Source organism: Cavia porcellus, unplaced genomic scaffold (genome assembly GCF_034190915.1).
Source record: "Cavia porcellus strain 051 isolate PalLab524CR breed Dunkin Hartley unplaced genomic scaffold, mCavPor4.1 scaffold_12, whole genome shotgun sequence".
Taxonomy (NCBI): domain Eukaryota; kingdom Metazoa; phylum Chordata; class Mammalia; order Rodentia; family Caviidae; genus Cavia; species Cavia porcellus.
The window spans coordinates 75,979,148-75,995,516 of NW_026947495.1; the positions used below are offsets into that span (position 1 = coordinate 75,979,148).

Consider the following 16,369-nt stretch of genomic DNA (forward strand, 5'->3'; position numbering starts at 1 on the left):
GCTAATTTGATAGAGTAGTTCAGATCTATGTAAATCAACTGTTTTTCATTCATTCAGTGTTTACTGCTTGTCTGTTAAGTGCTAGAAACTGCAGGGTGCACAGGATATGCAGAGAGGAATTGAGTGGGACAGTCCAGCTACTGAAGTGTGTAATTTACAAGATACTGAATAATGACATAATCGAGATGGAAAGTGGTTGAATGCCAGTGCATGGAGATCTGCTTGATTTTAACTTGGGGAGCAGGCTGCAAAGTGGTACTTCCCATGTCCGTTAACACGCTTGATGAGACACGAGTAACAATACAGTTAGAAGTGTAAAAATAGGGACACTGATCTTCAAACAGCAATTTTCAGACAGCTTCTTAGAGGAAGAGGAGTCCATGCAGGGAAAAATAGCTACCTATAATTTTAATGATATTTCTTTAAAAAATGGCAATTTTTAAGTGAGTGGTAGGAAAACAAAGTGTGTGGGAGAGGTTATAACAGTATGTTGTTTAGTCTGGGTACTTCGGTGTAGGTGGTTTTCCCACTAATGGTAATGTTTAGAAGGAACCGGAGGGGAGGAGCTATAGGACCAAAGGGTACAATGGCTTGGAGGTCTCAGACTCCACGCCCAAACCCCACAAACCTTTCATGCTTTCAGAGTAGTGGTAGCTCCCAGACACTCCCCACCCCCAGCTGTCAGTGCACCTGCCTCTGCTCTTCACGCCCTCCTCTGTGAAGGAAGTGGGGGGTGCTTTGTGTTTTGTGTTGGGGCCCCAGAACCTGAAGGGGTGCAGCACAGCTGAGGAGGTAAGGGACAGCACTGAAAGCAGTGACGGGAACAGACAGTCGGCTGTGAGTGAGCTCGCCACCACGTTATGCAGCAAGAGTTCCAGACCTCACAATGCATCGTGGAATCTAAGCTTTTCTGAAGGAGGATGACGTAATTTGGGTTTTGAATGCTGCCTGTTCAGTGAGGTGGTGGGAAAGTGGCGGACAGGTGATGGCAGGGCTGGAGGTGAGGGGTAGGGGCAGGCAGGCAGATTGGGTAGGGATGCAAGCAGCATAGTACTTGGTGGGTGTAAAAGATGAGATAGGAGTTTGCCTACCGGGTTTTAAGAGTAACGAGTCTGGGCTGGGGATTTAGCTCAGTGGCATAAGCACCTGCCTTGCAAGTGAGATGGGGAGAACAGGAAGCAAACTTGGAGAGTATGGCAGGGGGCTGAATTTTAGCCTTGATAACAAAGATCAGGACAACCATAAAGGAGTTAAATGATAGTGGGATTTTCTTTCCTTTTTTTTTACTTTTTCAACAATAAGCTAAAGACCAGAACTAGTAACATCTTAAGATAAACAGTCACAGCTCCTGCCAGCCTAGGGATTGGCTGGTGCTGGTGCTGGTCCTAGGCCTCATAAACCATCACCAGATGTTGCGAGCTGGCTGTTTCCCTGTTAGCCCCACTCAATGACAAACATGGAAAAAGAAAGGAGAGAAAAGACCAGAACCTGCACCGGGGCAAAGCTTCTCCAGACACCTGTCTTCCACTGCTCTGACTGGCTACAGGACCGCAGTGCAGGGCTCTAACCTGGCAGAGATGCTGTTGGTGTGTGAGGGGAGGAGGGGTTGGCTCTCGGGAGCAGAAGCTAACTGGTGTGGAGGGTCCAGTTCTGAGCTGCCCGGTGGGGATAGGGAGCGGTGTGAGCAGAGATGCAGTCTGAGTGTCAGCGTGTGGAGATTGTGAGGCTGCCCAAGAGGCGGCTGGTCAGGGACAAGGGAAGAAGTCAAAGAGAACCCAGGGAACAGAATAGAAGGGCCTCGTGGGGCAGAGTACAGGGAGACAACCATGGAGCGTAGCGGTGCTGTGGGGAGTCAAGGGTAAGAGTATTTCAAGAAGTTTGGAATGTTGGACTGTACCAGATAGAGGAGGCATTGATGTGTTACTCTTCCTATTTTTTTATTTTGAAACTAAAATATGTTACTTGAAAATGTTTATATTATGTAGTTTGGTCATTTTTTATTGTTTGGTCACCTACCTCTCCCCTTTTCAAAAAAATCAGGTTTGGGTCCAGTAGCATAGAGCGTGTTTGACCCTGGAGATGGTCCAGTGAAGAAAGAGCTGGAAGTATACACCAAAAAGACACACCACACCTTACCCTTATTTTTAATTTGAGGACAGAAATGTCTTTCCCCTGAAGCTTTTTGCATAATGTGCTAGAGAAGGCAGGTGCTGTAAGTTGAATAATGACCAGATTAGTTTGGCCTAGAAAATGCTGTGAAAAGCACAAGAGAACACATTGTGATTACGCCTGTATGTGTGCGTGCGTGCATGTGCGTGTATGCAGCATCCATAAAGCACACATGGTGGACTTCTACAGTAGAACTGTGACATAAACATTAAAGTATAGAATTAAGCCAGGTGCAGTCCCAGCTACTCAGGAAGCTGGGGGAAGAGGGTCACAAGTTCAAGGCCAGCCTGGGCAACTTACACCCACTCCCAAAATTAAAAATGGGGGTTGGAGTATAGTGCTTGCCTGTCATGTGTATACAAGGCCTGGGGTCAATGCCTAGTACTGCCATAAGTATACATGGGTATGTGTTTATGTGTGTGTGCGCAACTACAAATACATAAACACATGTATGTATGCAGATACTCTGTATATTCAGAGAGAACACAGTGAAGTATGGTTACTTGGAGACCGATGCAAGTGTTTTTCCCCTAACAGGCAGTCGGTGAGGCCGTGTCGTATTTGGAACAGTGATAAAAGTCCATGTGCCTGCTTGGTTCCAATAGCTGGAACTAGGACAGTGGTGATGAACCCGCAGCACATGTGCTGCAGTGGGCTGTTTGCGTCATCGAAAGCTCTAGAAGGTGACCCTTGCTGGTCCGGTGCATGCTGGGAGGCAGAGGTCCTTAAACTCCAGACTGAGCTCACAGCTCCCATGTCCCTGCTGGAGGTTTGTTGTCTTTCTCAGCAGGACCAGAGCTTCAACTCTGTTTCGGGGCCTTGTGTGTGTGTTTTTCCCACTGGTTGGTTCGTCACTGCTCGTTTCTGATCTCCTGCTACAGCGTATCTTCATCAGTACTGTGCTGAGGAAGGCCAGGCGCCCAGAGGAAATCTGCTGCTGCAGTAGCTGGGCAGTGCTGTGGGTCCCTGCACTGGGCAGGCTGGGCCTGGGTCCCCTGCTGCCACTTAGCAGCCCAGAAACAAGGCCCGTTACTTAGCCGGCCTGGCTCCAGGCAGCTGTTGCTTTGCACCCTTTTGTCAAAAATAATATATACTCAGTTTTTTTGGTTTTGTTTTTTTTTTTTTTTGTCTTTTTGAGTTGTCGGACTGTTGGGATGCTCATGACTCCTTAGTTTACCAACAAATAAAATTATCTCTGATTAATGTTTGCTCACTGAGAGATGTTGGAAATGGTATGCTGAAGTGTATGTTAGCTACCTCAGAAGCAGACTGCAGTGTCTGCAAGTGCCATTTTGACCTTGTACTGTGAACATAAAATTCCTATAATCCCTAAATTTCCTTTAGTGTAAAACTATTGATTGACCTTTCTCTCTTGAAATTACCATATGAGAACTCCTGTAATTGTGTAGAAATGTGGAAATACGGCCTTTAGATTGCTGCTTTCCGCTTCCCAGAGAAGGGTGTTTCTAATCCCCTGATCTGGTCACTTTGGATTAGTTTTGTCTATATATAGCATATTAATTTCGGTGCCTGAATAAACCACTGGGAAGCTTAGAGCATGTGGCCTCGTCCTCAGCTTAGCTGTCTCATCAGAAAAGCCGGATAAAGCCAGCAGGAGGGTGCACACCTGTAATCCCTGTGCTCTGGGAAGCTGAGGCAGGAGGACTGTGAGCTTGAACCTAGCCTGGGCAACTTAGTGAGACCTCGTCTCAAGTGAAAAAAGCAGTAAGGGTGGGGGAAAGTAGTTCAGTACCAAAGCCCTGGGTTTAAAGCCCAGTTCTTGTGAGGGGAAGGGAAGAGAAAGAAAGAAGTATAATTTCATTGTATGCAGCCTTTCTAATGCTACACTCAGTAGCGAAGGAAAGAGGGAATACATTTGATTACACATGCCACGAACAGGTTTATTCTTCTACCCTTTGTCAGCAAGGAATTTGACTTACATAGTTGGGAACGGCAGTTTTTCTTTTATGCTACAATGAGTTCTGTGTTTTAACCTGCCTGTGAGGGAAACATTAGGAAGGAGTTTGAAACCTTGTTTTCATTTCAAAACCTCCAGCGGCCGCGTTGGAATGAAGCTTTTAGAACAACATTGGATCTGCAGTCACGATGGTTTATTTAGCAGATGCAGGGGAGGATCCTTTCCGTGACACAGATCCTGTAGCAACCTGGAAACGGGAGACGAGCGTGCGTCAGACTCCAGGGGACAGAAACAGAGGGGGCTCTTCAGTTCCTTGCTTTTATTGATCTTTTTTGCTTTAAAGCCATCACAAAAGAGCTGAATTAGTCTTTGTATGAGGACAGAAACTAAGGATGAAAAGCAAGGGACAGCTCAGCTTTGCAGTTGGTGGTACAGTGGGAAATAAAGTAGCTCAAACAAAACCAGTGACCCCTTTTCCACCTCCCCTCCCAGTATTTAGCAAAGGACTTGGAATTAGAGCCAGACTGCTACGTAATCTTTTGATTTCCTTCTGTCCTTTGGATAAGGTTGAGCTCTGTGAAGAACTCACATCATCAAGGTCAAATTCTACGGAAATAGGAATCCAGTTACCTGAGTTCCATCCCAGCGACATCACTAATTCATGTTTGTGACTTGAGCCAACACATTAATCTCAGTGGTAGAAACAAAATACATCCATCAGTATATTTTACCTGCAGCCTGCCAAGGATTTAAAACAAAAACAATTACAACTTTAGAATACTGGGTGGTGTAGGATCAGTCACTGTGTAAATACAAACTGATATAATGATACAGCTAATAAGTGCAAGTCACACAAGTCAGCATCTTACACAAGCTCCCCATAGGACTTGCAAAATTGGTAGGATCTCTGCCTGATTCTAGCTGGAGAAAAATGAGATTCCAGTACGGCAGGCATGCCAGTGCTAAATGAACTCTGCACTGTAATGTTTCTGTCCTACTGTTTTATGATTTGTACAAATAAACTAAGGTAAGGCTGTCTGGCTCCGGCAGGCTCTGACAAACAGATTTAGTAAGCAAAGCACAGTAGTACTGGAAAATCAGCAAAATGAAGGGAGAACTCTGGACGTTTAATTAATAACTGTTTGATGGCTAGCTACCCAAGTGGAGCTGCTCTTTCCTAGGGGCGGGCCTCCACTGGATGTCAGAGCCCTCCTAGAGGCCACATGAGCGCCCAGTGTGGCCGGCCTCTTGGTTATTGAGGAATGAGTCATCAGCACCCAGGCCTCCTGTGTTTACATGCCTGACGGTTGCTGTTAGCTATTATTTTTGGACCTTGGCTTTCTCTTGATGGATATTCTAAAACTAACTGAAGTAGCCAGCGGGGGCTCTGGTTAGCGTTTAGATTGTCACGGAGTGTCTCCAAGGTGGAGGAGTGGACTTGGGCAGGGGCCCCCCCTTGGGGTGTTGCCTTGACAGGCATTGCAGACTGTGTGTCCTCCTACTTGGGAATGTTTGCAGAATGCTTTCACAGAGCAGGAAGTGAACTGTCCCTGAAACAATTTACCACTCCATCTGTCACCTCCCAGCTGTTAATCCATTTCATTTTCTTCCTCAGCATTCTACCCATAGCTCCTTTCAAGACTTACACACTTTAGGATCTCAGTAGCTGCTTGCTGGCGTGAAGGGCATTTGCACCTTTGGTTTTAAATGCTGCCTTCTAGTGCTTTCCTGTCTGGAGAGAGGAACGCTTGTTTTGTGGAGGGTAGGAGACTGGTCACAAATGAGGGTTCTTCTTGCCCAGGTGGAAAAGTGCTGGGCGGCAGCTTTTGCTTCAGGAGTGGGGGAGTTGGGGCACACAGATGTTACAAGGCATTTGTGGTGGGTAGGTGAGTGTGGCAGGATCTCACTTGGAAAACCATCCACAGAACAGAACAGCATTTCAGTGAGAGGTGGGCGGAGTCAAGGTGCTCTCCAGAGGTGGGAATGCAGTGGCTGGAAGGTGCCAGGGTGGATTCAGGGTGGAGAGAGGAGGCATCTCAAGGATAGCTGTCCCTGGTACCTGGTACGGGCTGTCACAGGGCGCCGTGTGGGTGAAAGGCAGCAAGTAATGCCGATGAGGGATAGCTGGGGTGGCTTCCCTGTGGCAGTGTGGCAGCGAGGAAGCATTTCAGGCTGGCCTGGAGGCAGGGAAGGGTTGACCGGGAATCTGGGTTTCTGAGACACCAAACCAAACAAGAGCAGCAGAAAAGGCTCCTTTTTTCTTCTCGAGGTTGAGAGAGAAAAAATAAGGCAGACTGAAGAGCCTCAGAGGAAAGCTGAGGAATTTACGTTTATCACTGATGATTCTGGAGTTTCTCGACACCCTCACTTAGAAACTGTGATTGAAGCAGCATTTGGAGAAGATGATGAGGGGAGTGTGGCACATTCGGGGCCGCGGGGTGGAAGGAATCCAAGCAGGTGTAGCAGGCAGGAGAGTGAATAAAGCCAGACTCCAGCTCTGAAGGTGTAGACAGACGTGAAGGGAGGGAAAGCAACGAGTGGTGATTGTAATTGAATTCCCGAATGGCAGTGAAAATGGGGTATCTGACACTTGGGCAGAGAATAGTCAATAGCTCTTCAGTGGCTACCAATTACGTATGTTGTAGGCAGTCAGCTACAGAAGGGGAAGAAGGGACATGGGGCCTCTGCCTCATGAAATTCATATTTAATGCGACAAAGACAGTTTTGTAGACATGCATGCAGGTACATACATATGTGGGTGGTAATTATGAGCGACAATAGCCTGGAAAGAAAAAGCAAGGGAAGGGACGAGGAGTGCTGGAAGAGGAGTGTTTTAGTTTGGGTGATGACCTGTAAATAAACTCACGGAGCTGGCTGCACACAGGGCAAGTGAGACCAGCGTGACCGCTGCTGGGTATGGCTAGGGACAGGGTGGTGGGCCTGGGATATATAGGTGTCGGGAGGCTGAGGCAGGAGCATCCCTGAGTTCAAGACCAGCCTGAACTACACAGCGAGACCCTGTCTCAAAACTTAAAAAAAAGCACTGGGGTGAGAAATGCAGAGCTCTTGTCGAGGCATTAGGTGTGGATTGTGAGAGCACAGAATCAAGGATATGATCCCGTATGATGGGTTCCTGTGGATTAGTAACTCTGCTCCTGGGAAGATGCAGTTCCTGTCTGCACCTTTGGTGAAGAAGGTGCCTTCCTCCCAGCAGATGCACTAGCGCTAGGACACCTTCCCTTGGTGGGAAGAGGCTGGGCTGGGCTGGGTGCCCTTGTGGAGGACCCAAGCTGCTGGAGCAAACACAGCCACCCTGAGTGATGCTGCAGGTTGTAGGGTGAACAAGGGGAGCTGTCACATCATCCCCAGACCGGGAGAGCCAAGGCTGTCACTAGTTTGGACCTCGGTGTGAGATGCCTGATATGCCCCTGGAGGTGACATCTGGTAGGCAGGTGAACATGGACTTCAGGGTGGGCTCTCAGGGCCATTGCTGATTTTGAGTCTAAAATGCCAGGGTGACAGATAAGTGGAACCTCAGAGTTGGAGATTAGGAACAGTGACTTGGATGAAAGGTCTAGATTGGGAACCATTCAACCGAGAGGAGGACAGGAAACTGGGGGACGTCATGTTAAAAATCGAGGGCTGGTTGGCAACAGATGGGGTGATGCACCCACCAACCAGCCAACAGGGTGTTGGGGTTCTGGGATGAGGGGGTGGCAGTCAAGATGGGCTTGAGGAAGTATCGGGCAAGGTGGACTCGGGTACGGGAAGGCTGCTGGGCTTCTGAGTGCTTTAGAGGAGACTGTGGTGTGAAGGTGATTTTCACAGGATCCTTGGGAAAATAGGAAGGGGAGAAAAGTGGGGTCAAGCAGTTTTTCAAAATGGGACACATTTGTGACCGTGGTAGGCAGGCCTGGGGAGCCTGTGAAGGAGGGGGAAGCTGATGGTGGATCAGGAGAAGGACGTTTGGAGGGCTTAGGGGAAGAAGTGGGTCTTGGGAAGGAGGAGGGGGCTTTTGCATTCCAGGCGAGGTGGGAAGGAAAAAAAGTATTAGAAGCAAATATTTGTAGGAGAGAGGGGAGAGATGAGAACACCGTTTCCTCTTTCAGTAACATTTTGGTGAGTATAGTCTGTTTCAAGGGTCACTCTTGGTGTTAAAGGTGGAAAGAAAGTTTGAGGGGAGCAAGCACGGGAAGAGAAGTCGTCAGGCAGGGAGGAGACTGTGGGAATTCGAATATTCTCTAACAGCAAGTCAGTGTTCCTGGCATGAGGAGCACTGAGAATCTGGAAGTGATCCCGATAAAAAGGAAATAAATGGAAGGCATCTGGGGTAGAGGTCGCTCACCAAGGAACAAAAGAGTCACCTAGGGGCAAAAACGACAAACAAAAACCCCACATCTGCTTGTGTTTAGCTCCTTTGTCTAAAATGTGTAGGTTTGAGATGCAGGGGTCCAACAACTAGAAACAGGAGAGATGCTGACAAATGCTTTGGAACGTTCTGGGTGACACTGTCTCTCCTCTTGGACAGTGTTCTGGACTTGTTAGGAGGGGCTGGCTTCAGGGTGCATCCCCGGGTAGGAAGGGAAGCCAGTGGACCAGAGGGACAGAGGTCATGTGGTCTTGAAGAAATTTCTGACACGTAGAGTAAGTAGTGGCATTTTGTGGGTATACAGCTCTGCAAGTTAGACGGGCTCTCCCATGCTCATGGACTGCCAGGAAAGAGATTCTGCATCCAACAGGACACATCCAACCACAGAAGCCTTACTTTTGCAGAGCATCTTGTGACCCGTTTCTACAAAACACTTGAAAATGCTGAATTAGAGAAGCCCAGCAGTCATAAGTTCCAGTTAGTTTACCATTCTCCAGTTGTGAGAGAGGGAAATTGTCATGCAAAGGGAGGATCCTAGTTTTCAGATGTTTTTTCTTTTTTACAACACTAGAGATTGAAGCCAGGACCTTTGCACTGAGCTGCATTCTCAGCCCTTTTATTTTTGATTTTCGAGACAAAGTCTTACTAAGTTACCCAGGTGGGGCTTGAACTTGCAGTCCTTCTGAATCAGTCCTCCTCAGTGCTGGGATTACAGGCGTATACCAGTATACCCAGCTCTGGTTTCAGATGCTGAAGCCACAGCTTTCTTAGTGGGGAGTGAAGTTACTTTCTACCCCTCCAATTAATATTCTGCTTTCTACCAATGAGACCAGCATTAGTTTTGTGTGAATGCTGAAGTGCAGAGTGTGAGATGAAATTGGGATATGTAGAGTGGAATTTTTCATAAGCTGTCTTTATGACATCAAACCAAAAGTGAACGAATGACCTTGAAGATAAAGATACTCGCCATGAGTCGACGCACTGCGACAGTGACTGGATATTTTGAGCAGTGTCGTAGGCTCTGAGAAGGCTCTGGTTTGTACCATCTGGGCACAGAACTGGATTTTCTTCCCAAGAAAGCACAGTGCAGCCCCAGAGTCTTGTTTACAATGCTAAGCACTGAATTTTTCTCTTGAATTACAAGAAAGCCCATGATTGGTGAAGAAAGTGATGGCGGATGAGGTTATGCATGTATCTAGCATGATTTTGTTTTTAATAAGGGTGTGATGTGAACTTTATCAGAATACAGACTTGCTAAGACTCACCAAGCCAAACCTTGCTAAAGGAGAAGAGTTCTAAAGACTTTTCAGTACCCCAAGTACAGACACCTCCAGGCTGTGAGGACCCATTCTTCTGTCCCGCAGACACCATCGTTCCATCCCTTCCCCTGTGTACCATACCTTATTCCTGAATCTTCCCTCACCGTCCTGCTAAAAGAAAGACCAGGTGTGTTCTTTTCATTAGTGTGCACTTGGGATGACTTTATGGGCGATTGGCTAGAGCATTCAAAGTGCGTGGAAATACTTCCCAGGAAACCTGGACATTGTGTGTTTGCCCATGGAGCTCTGAGCTTTCTTTTCTTCACAGGTAAAGTCCGTGATAAACCTTCTGTTTGCTGCATACACTGGAGATGTGTCTGCCCTTCGAAGGTAAGTTAACAGAGGAGGTCAGCGTGCACTGCACCTGGTGCCCACCAAATCTTTCTAGGACAAGTACACAGTAAGGATTCACTGCCATTCCCTCCGGTAGAAATTATCTAACAGTGTACACTCAATCCTCGTCTGTAACGCGGAAGGCCTGCTAGCCAGTCTTACCTTTTTCTGTCTGCTAGAAAAGCCCAGATCTGTTTCCCCAGTGGGAAGTGGCCAACTCATAGTAATGGTTTGCTAACATTTCACTAACATAAGGTGCTCGCATAGGACTGCACCTCACCTTTCAAGTGGAAAGTGTCCAGGCTGTTTCCATGCTTCTTTCATATCTCCTTAGTACATGCAAACTGTAAAGTGTCTGTTACACAACAGAAGTCTTAGTGAAAATATCACTTAAGATGCTAGTTCTTTGCCCTTTGAGACACAGCCTCTAAACTTGGGCACAGCGGTGTCATGTTGAGTTTGAGTGTCATGTTTGAGATGGTTAGTATTTCATCTTACCCCAAAATAGCCAAGCTAAGGAAGAGGCAAAGTAGCCTTTGCCCAGGCAGGACATCTGTGTCCTAGGTGGGTTGGGCTTTTACCGTTACTGAATCAGGTGAGGATTGGCACCTCAGACGCCCTTAGCTGGACCCATCGGGTAAATGCTGTAGGTGTGAATTCAGCGTATTTCGTGCAGAACGAATAGCTACGCTTATGAATCTTTCAGGTTTGCGTTGTCAGCCATGGACATGGAGCAGCGGGACTACGATTCTAGAACAGCACTCCACGTAGCTGCTGCAGAGGGTAATACATGAGCCACTCCTCATTTCCCCCCAGACTTCATTTCTACCCCAAACTAAAATCTCGTTTCTGTTTTGGGTGGCTCTAGGTCACGTTGAAGTTGTTAAATTTTTGCTGGAAGCTTGCAAAGTGAACCCTTTCCCCAAAGACAGGTGAGCATATATGTTCCTGTCTAACGTGATTGGCAGGTCAGGTGTTTCTGGCGCAGGACTGGAGTGTTCTGGAATGGCATGCGCACCCCTGTGGCCTTCTTGAATCTATCTCGTTGTCTTGTACAGACAGCGTAATTATTCCCTCTCCTGTATCCTGTTTCATATCTTACCCTTTCTTAATTCAGTTGTAGCTCATTGAGAAATTTTCAGCTTTTCCTATCAGTCGATACAGTCTGAAGAGTTTTTTTGTGTTTGGAAAGGGAACGCAGGGTTTCTGTCCTCTTGGGGCTTTTAACTGCACACACGGCTGATAAGATGAGCATTTATAGAAACGTGTAGCGGTACCCGTGTAAGAAACCTAGTGGTACAGAGCTCAAAGTGAGTATCTTGGGTTTTGTTGAAATCCTGGATTTCAGTGGGATCTGTCTGAGGTGGCTTTGTGAAGGCTGTTTCAGTGAGGGCTTTGGGGAGCATGAGGCTGGAGGCGGGGAAGGTGGAGAAAGGCGTTCCGTCAGCAGGGGAATAGTCTGTGCCTTTCTCTCCCTCTCCTCGGGGCTCACCTGCAAACTGCTATTCCGGCGCAGCAAATACTGTCTGCCCAGGGGCTGGGCAGCGGTACTGGGGCCACTGAGGTCTGCACTGTCTGAGAGTGACCTCTGTCCTCATGTGCTTGGACATTGTGGAGTGGATGAACCAGCCAGGATGGGAACAGAGATTTTGAAGAATTTACAAGGAAAAAGTGTTTGGTGGAGAAATCTAGCTGGTGGCAGGCAGGCATTTGGGGTTGTGTTTGAGAAATGGGAGCTGTTTTAAGTTTGGGGCAGGGAGATTAGATCTGTTTACAGCTGTCACTGCTGAGGCCTGGGTCTTAATGGTTCACCTTACAACAACTAAGAAAAGGTACAACGCCAATGCCTAAAAACTTGTTAGGCATTTTGTAAGTGTGGTAACAATTCAATTATCTAGTAGTAGCCCTATATTATTAAAAAAGACCTGACTCCAAAGGCTCAGCAAGGTGTCATGCCACTTGTAATGCCCATCCCAGCTCTATCTAGAGCAAGAAAGTATAAAGTGTTTCTTTGTATTTTCAATTCTGATTGAAGCAGTATTTAATACTCCCTGGAGTATTAAATCTGCATTACTGTATTTTGGATACTTGAAATCCCCGTCCCCAAAAGTAGCCTCTATGATTGTGAAAGTAACAATACCATTTTACAGGCAAAGCTAGCTTAGTAGCTCACTGGTAGCTCACTGCACAGGGGAAGCTGGAAACCCAAGGTAATCCCTTTTCTTAATTCATGGAAAGGGTTAACTTGCACTTGGCACTGTTTACAAAAACTCACATGTATCACCTGCTGTTGAAAACGACTGCAAAGTTCCTGTGTAAAACCACTGACTCCCAAACTAATGCAGGCGTTAGGGAAGCAAAGCACCAGGGATTCTGCTCCGAGGAAGACGAAGACACACATAAAAAGTGCTACTTACCTGATTTTAAAAATTAAGGTTACCAAAAAGGTTAAGAATTTTAGCACCTGATGGTTGTACCCTGTGACCCCTCTGAGAGGCTAAAAGGTTGAGGAGATGGAAAAAGGAGGAGACAAAAAGGGGCTTCAGGGAAGAGTGCAGTGGGGGCGGGGATGAGCCCAGCCGCCACAGGGAGGAGCAGAAAGCGGGTGTCACCCTTAGCAAAGTGTGAGGGCACCTGGGCTGCACCCTCCTTTCCTGAAGCCCCGCGCTGTGCGGTGCTGTCTGCGAAAGGCTTAGCTGGAGCCACCGCTGATGACTCTTTCTTCTCCGCACTCTGCTTCCTCCCTCAGCTGCTCTGCTGAGCACACTGAGGCCTGAGGGCAAGTTAGTCCTCCAGTCAGCTGGGGTCCAGGCCGGGCCTCCTTCCCATCCAGGCTGGAGCCGATGAAGACCTCACTTTCAGTGGGCCAGTCCTGCCCCTCCGCTGTGTATTTTAAACTCTCATGAATGATCATCGCCAGACTTCTGAGATTTAATGTGATCTTTGAATTGATGCGATCATCAACTTTTTGTCAAAGGCTAGGATGGTGCATGATATTTACCTGAAAAAAATTTTTTTACCATTTTTTTTTCAAAGGAGATCTATTGGGCTTTCCATGAAGCTGTAATTCCAGAAATCTAGGTGTGTCTATTTTATCTGTCAACAATAGGACTTCGCTCACAGAGATCCCCAATAAACAGCTGGGTGTGCAAACGGGATCCTTTTCCTCACATCCCAGCTTGTTTCTGAGACCACTTTTTGGATTATAAATCCCTTTCTACGTCTCCCTATTAATTTATACTTGAGTAGGAAGTTTGAATGGTGAGGTAGCCTGCCCTGAGAAGGTCAGAATTCGGGGTGGTCACCTTTATATAGAACCCCCTCCCACCTGTCATCTGTGTCACTTGTTCTAGATGGAATAACACTCCCATGGATGAAGCACTGCACTTTGGACACCACGACGTATTTAAAATCCTCCAGGAATACCAAACCCAGTACACGCCTCAAGGAGATTCTGACAATGGGAAGGAAAATCAAACGGTCCACAAGAATCTTGATGGACTATTATAATGGTCCTCAACCCCAAGGTTTAAGTCACTTACCTATTTAATTGTGGAAAATGATTATGAAGAACGTGTGTATTTCTACCTGGTAGTGATGTATATTTTTACAACATTTGTTCATTTCAGTGTTACTGGAGTTTCCTTCATTGTGCGCACAAGACAAATCTGATCTTTTTGGGGAAAAAATAGAAATAAAATAGTCTCCCTCCATAATGTGAGCAATATTTACCTCGTGCATTGTATAATTCGATGTAAAAGAAACAGTTACCACTGCTAGCTTAAACGTGTGGTCTTCATGATGTATGTGTGTGTGTGTGTGTGTTGTGAACCTGCCATTTACGGTGATGACCTGCTGGTGCACATTTACCACCTGAGCTCTGTTGTACAGTCTGTCCCACGGGGTTCAGGCTGTCTGTAGAAGCAAACCGTGTAATTTTCAAGACTTCAAATTTAGATTTAGTTCGAGTGTTTGAACATCAACATGCACTTACAGTTGAGTGTTATTGTCTCCTATCACCCTCAATTCATTATGTGACCCTTTAAAAACTGTAATAGTTAACAACTGTTGGTAGGATAGGGAAATTCAGATTAGACTTTATCAGGGAATTTGTTTAAGATATGTTTGGTGACCAAAATACATGTGAGAATATAGTTATACTTTTGAAAAAAAAAAAAAAAACAAAACCTTCCTTTTTCTACGTCCCCGTAGTCCAGCCTCTGCCCTCAGGCATTAGCTATCTGCCTCTTCCCTCTGGCTGGCTCAGGGAGTGCTGGCAAACTATGCAGTTTTCGTGTTTCCACAGTCAGAAAACGCCTCGCATTTCTGGCATCAGAACCAGAACTTCACCATTTGTCTGTAGAGGTTGGACCGGAGACGACTCCGTATGTCTACAACGCAGGCATGTGCTTCTCCAGCTCTCAAAGACATCACAGACACATTTAGACATGTGTACACTCCCAAAGTCGTTCAGGTGATATGGGAACCACACACACCACTTGTTTCTAGGAACCTGTCATTAAAAGTCTGCACCAAGATATTTGTGCTCTTTAGGGAACCACTGGCCCCCCCCCCCCCGCCAGATGTCTTCTGATTTTCTATTGTATAATTTTCGGTGGGCTCTGTAGCTCAATAATAAGAAAAGGCCATTTCATTTTAAATCAAGATGCATCATGTCTCTAAGGGACGTAATTCATGATTTAAAAAGCAGGTAAAAGGGACCTTCGGAGTGGAAATAACTTTCTAGGAATTGCACATGCATTTTATCGTTACGCTTCAGAGAGCTACAGGGGTAAGTGAGGATTTCTGATCCTGAGCATGTGTTATCCCCTACCTCCCATAGACCTTTCTGAAGCTGTGTTTAGCAAAATGAACCAAATTCGCAACTACCCAAATCTAGCTGTTACCACACCGGCCACTGCCCTCCTCTGCATGACCTGCTGCTCTGAGATTTATCAGCCCGCCAGCACACACGCACTCACCCCAGCAGCCTCGTGCTCTGACCTCCGCTTCATTCCGGGACAGCACCTCTCCTAGGTGACACCTGGGCCTGGCGAGCCCTGCACGCGCACATGGCCACCCAGCTGTGGGCAAAAACCCATAACTGCACAGAGGGCGGCTCTGCCGGCCCAGCCTGCCTGAAAGGTGGTTCCACAGGGTGGTTTCAAAACTACCAGTGATTCTGAGGCTTTTCTCTAATAACAAGAGGTTCAGCTATCTGGGAACAAAGAGAGCTTTCATCTTTTTTTTCAGATCAAAACTGTTTTGTACAGTCTTTGTGATGTAGCCCAGTGTGCCCACATTAACCCTGTTATTTCTGACCACATGCCCGTCTGCTCTGGATTTTTGCTACTGGCTAGTAATAATAAGTACATTTGAGGTCAATGCTGTTTGAATGTGCTGTTAATTGCTGCCGTCAGTAAGCTCCAAAGAGTTTAGTTGTGGCTCCAGATCTCCTGGGCTTTTTGTGTATCATGAGAGCTTTACATGGTCCTGTTGATTTAAAGCTTTGTATACACTGCTGTTTTGGTTGGTCTCGGCTCTGATCAGTGCATCCCGTGGATCTGCTGTGTTTTCCCGCCCCACCCCTACTGCCCAGCAGGACTCACTGTTCACGAGGTTGTCTGTCCTGCAGGGGACCAGTGACCTACCTTGGCTGTTGGACTTAAGATTCTCCCCGGGGATTACACAGCTATGAATGTATTTGCTTCCAACTTCTCCCAAAGTGACTCTAATCTTGAAACTATAAATTGTAAGTATTCTGAAATTGGGAAACATTTATTTTAAATGAAATCAGGTAGTGTTGCTTTTTACAGCATAATAAATACATGTATCAAAAAATAGAAAACTTGTGTGGAAAATGAATCTTTTTAAAACAAACGTCTTCTCTTTGACACTGGGTTGGGAATCTGCTGAACACAGCTAGCATATACAGCTGGTTTGAATAATATTTTTTAATGACACAGAGGGTCAAACCCAGGGTCACTCAACCAAAGCTAGAGTGCCAGTCCTTTTAATTATTTTGAGGCAGGGTGCCACTGCATTGCAAAGGCTTGCCTGAAACTTGCAATCCTCCTGCTTCAGCCTTAAGAGTGGCTGGGATTGCAGCCCCGCACCCATCCCCACCTCTCAGATCCATTTGTTTACTGTGTCCCAGGCAGCATGCAAGGTGTTAGTTCATCCTAAAGAGAAGGGGATGGGAGATGTTTCCAGTCCTCTTTCCTCTTACAGTTTTGAGGTTTTTACAGAGTAGCTAAGTGC

At 46.6% G+C, this 16,369-nt stretch overlaps 1 protein-coding gene across 1 annotated transcript in view; it reads left to right on the forward strand.

Annotated features, from left to right (window-relative positions):
• Gls (glutaminase) overlaps positions 1-15,956 on the forward strand; it is a 70,132-nt gene extending 54,176 nt beyond the window's left edge. The window contains exons 15-18 of the mRNA XM_063259454.1: positions 10,044-10,105; positions 10,815-10,891; positions 10,977-11,040; positions 13,462-15,956. Of these exons, the coding sequence (XP_063115524.1) occupies positions 10,044-10,105; positions 10,815-10,891; positions 10,977-11,040; positions 13,462-13,618 (360 nt within the window). The 3' untranslated portion in view covers positions 13,619-15,956. The remainder of the gene's footprint in view (positions 1-10,043; positions 10,106-10,814; positions 10,892-10,976; positions 11,041-13,461) is intronic.
• The last annotated feature ends 413 nt before the right edge of the window (positions 15,957-16,369 follow it).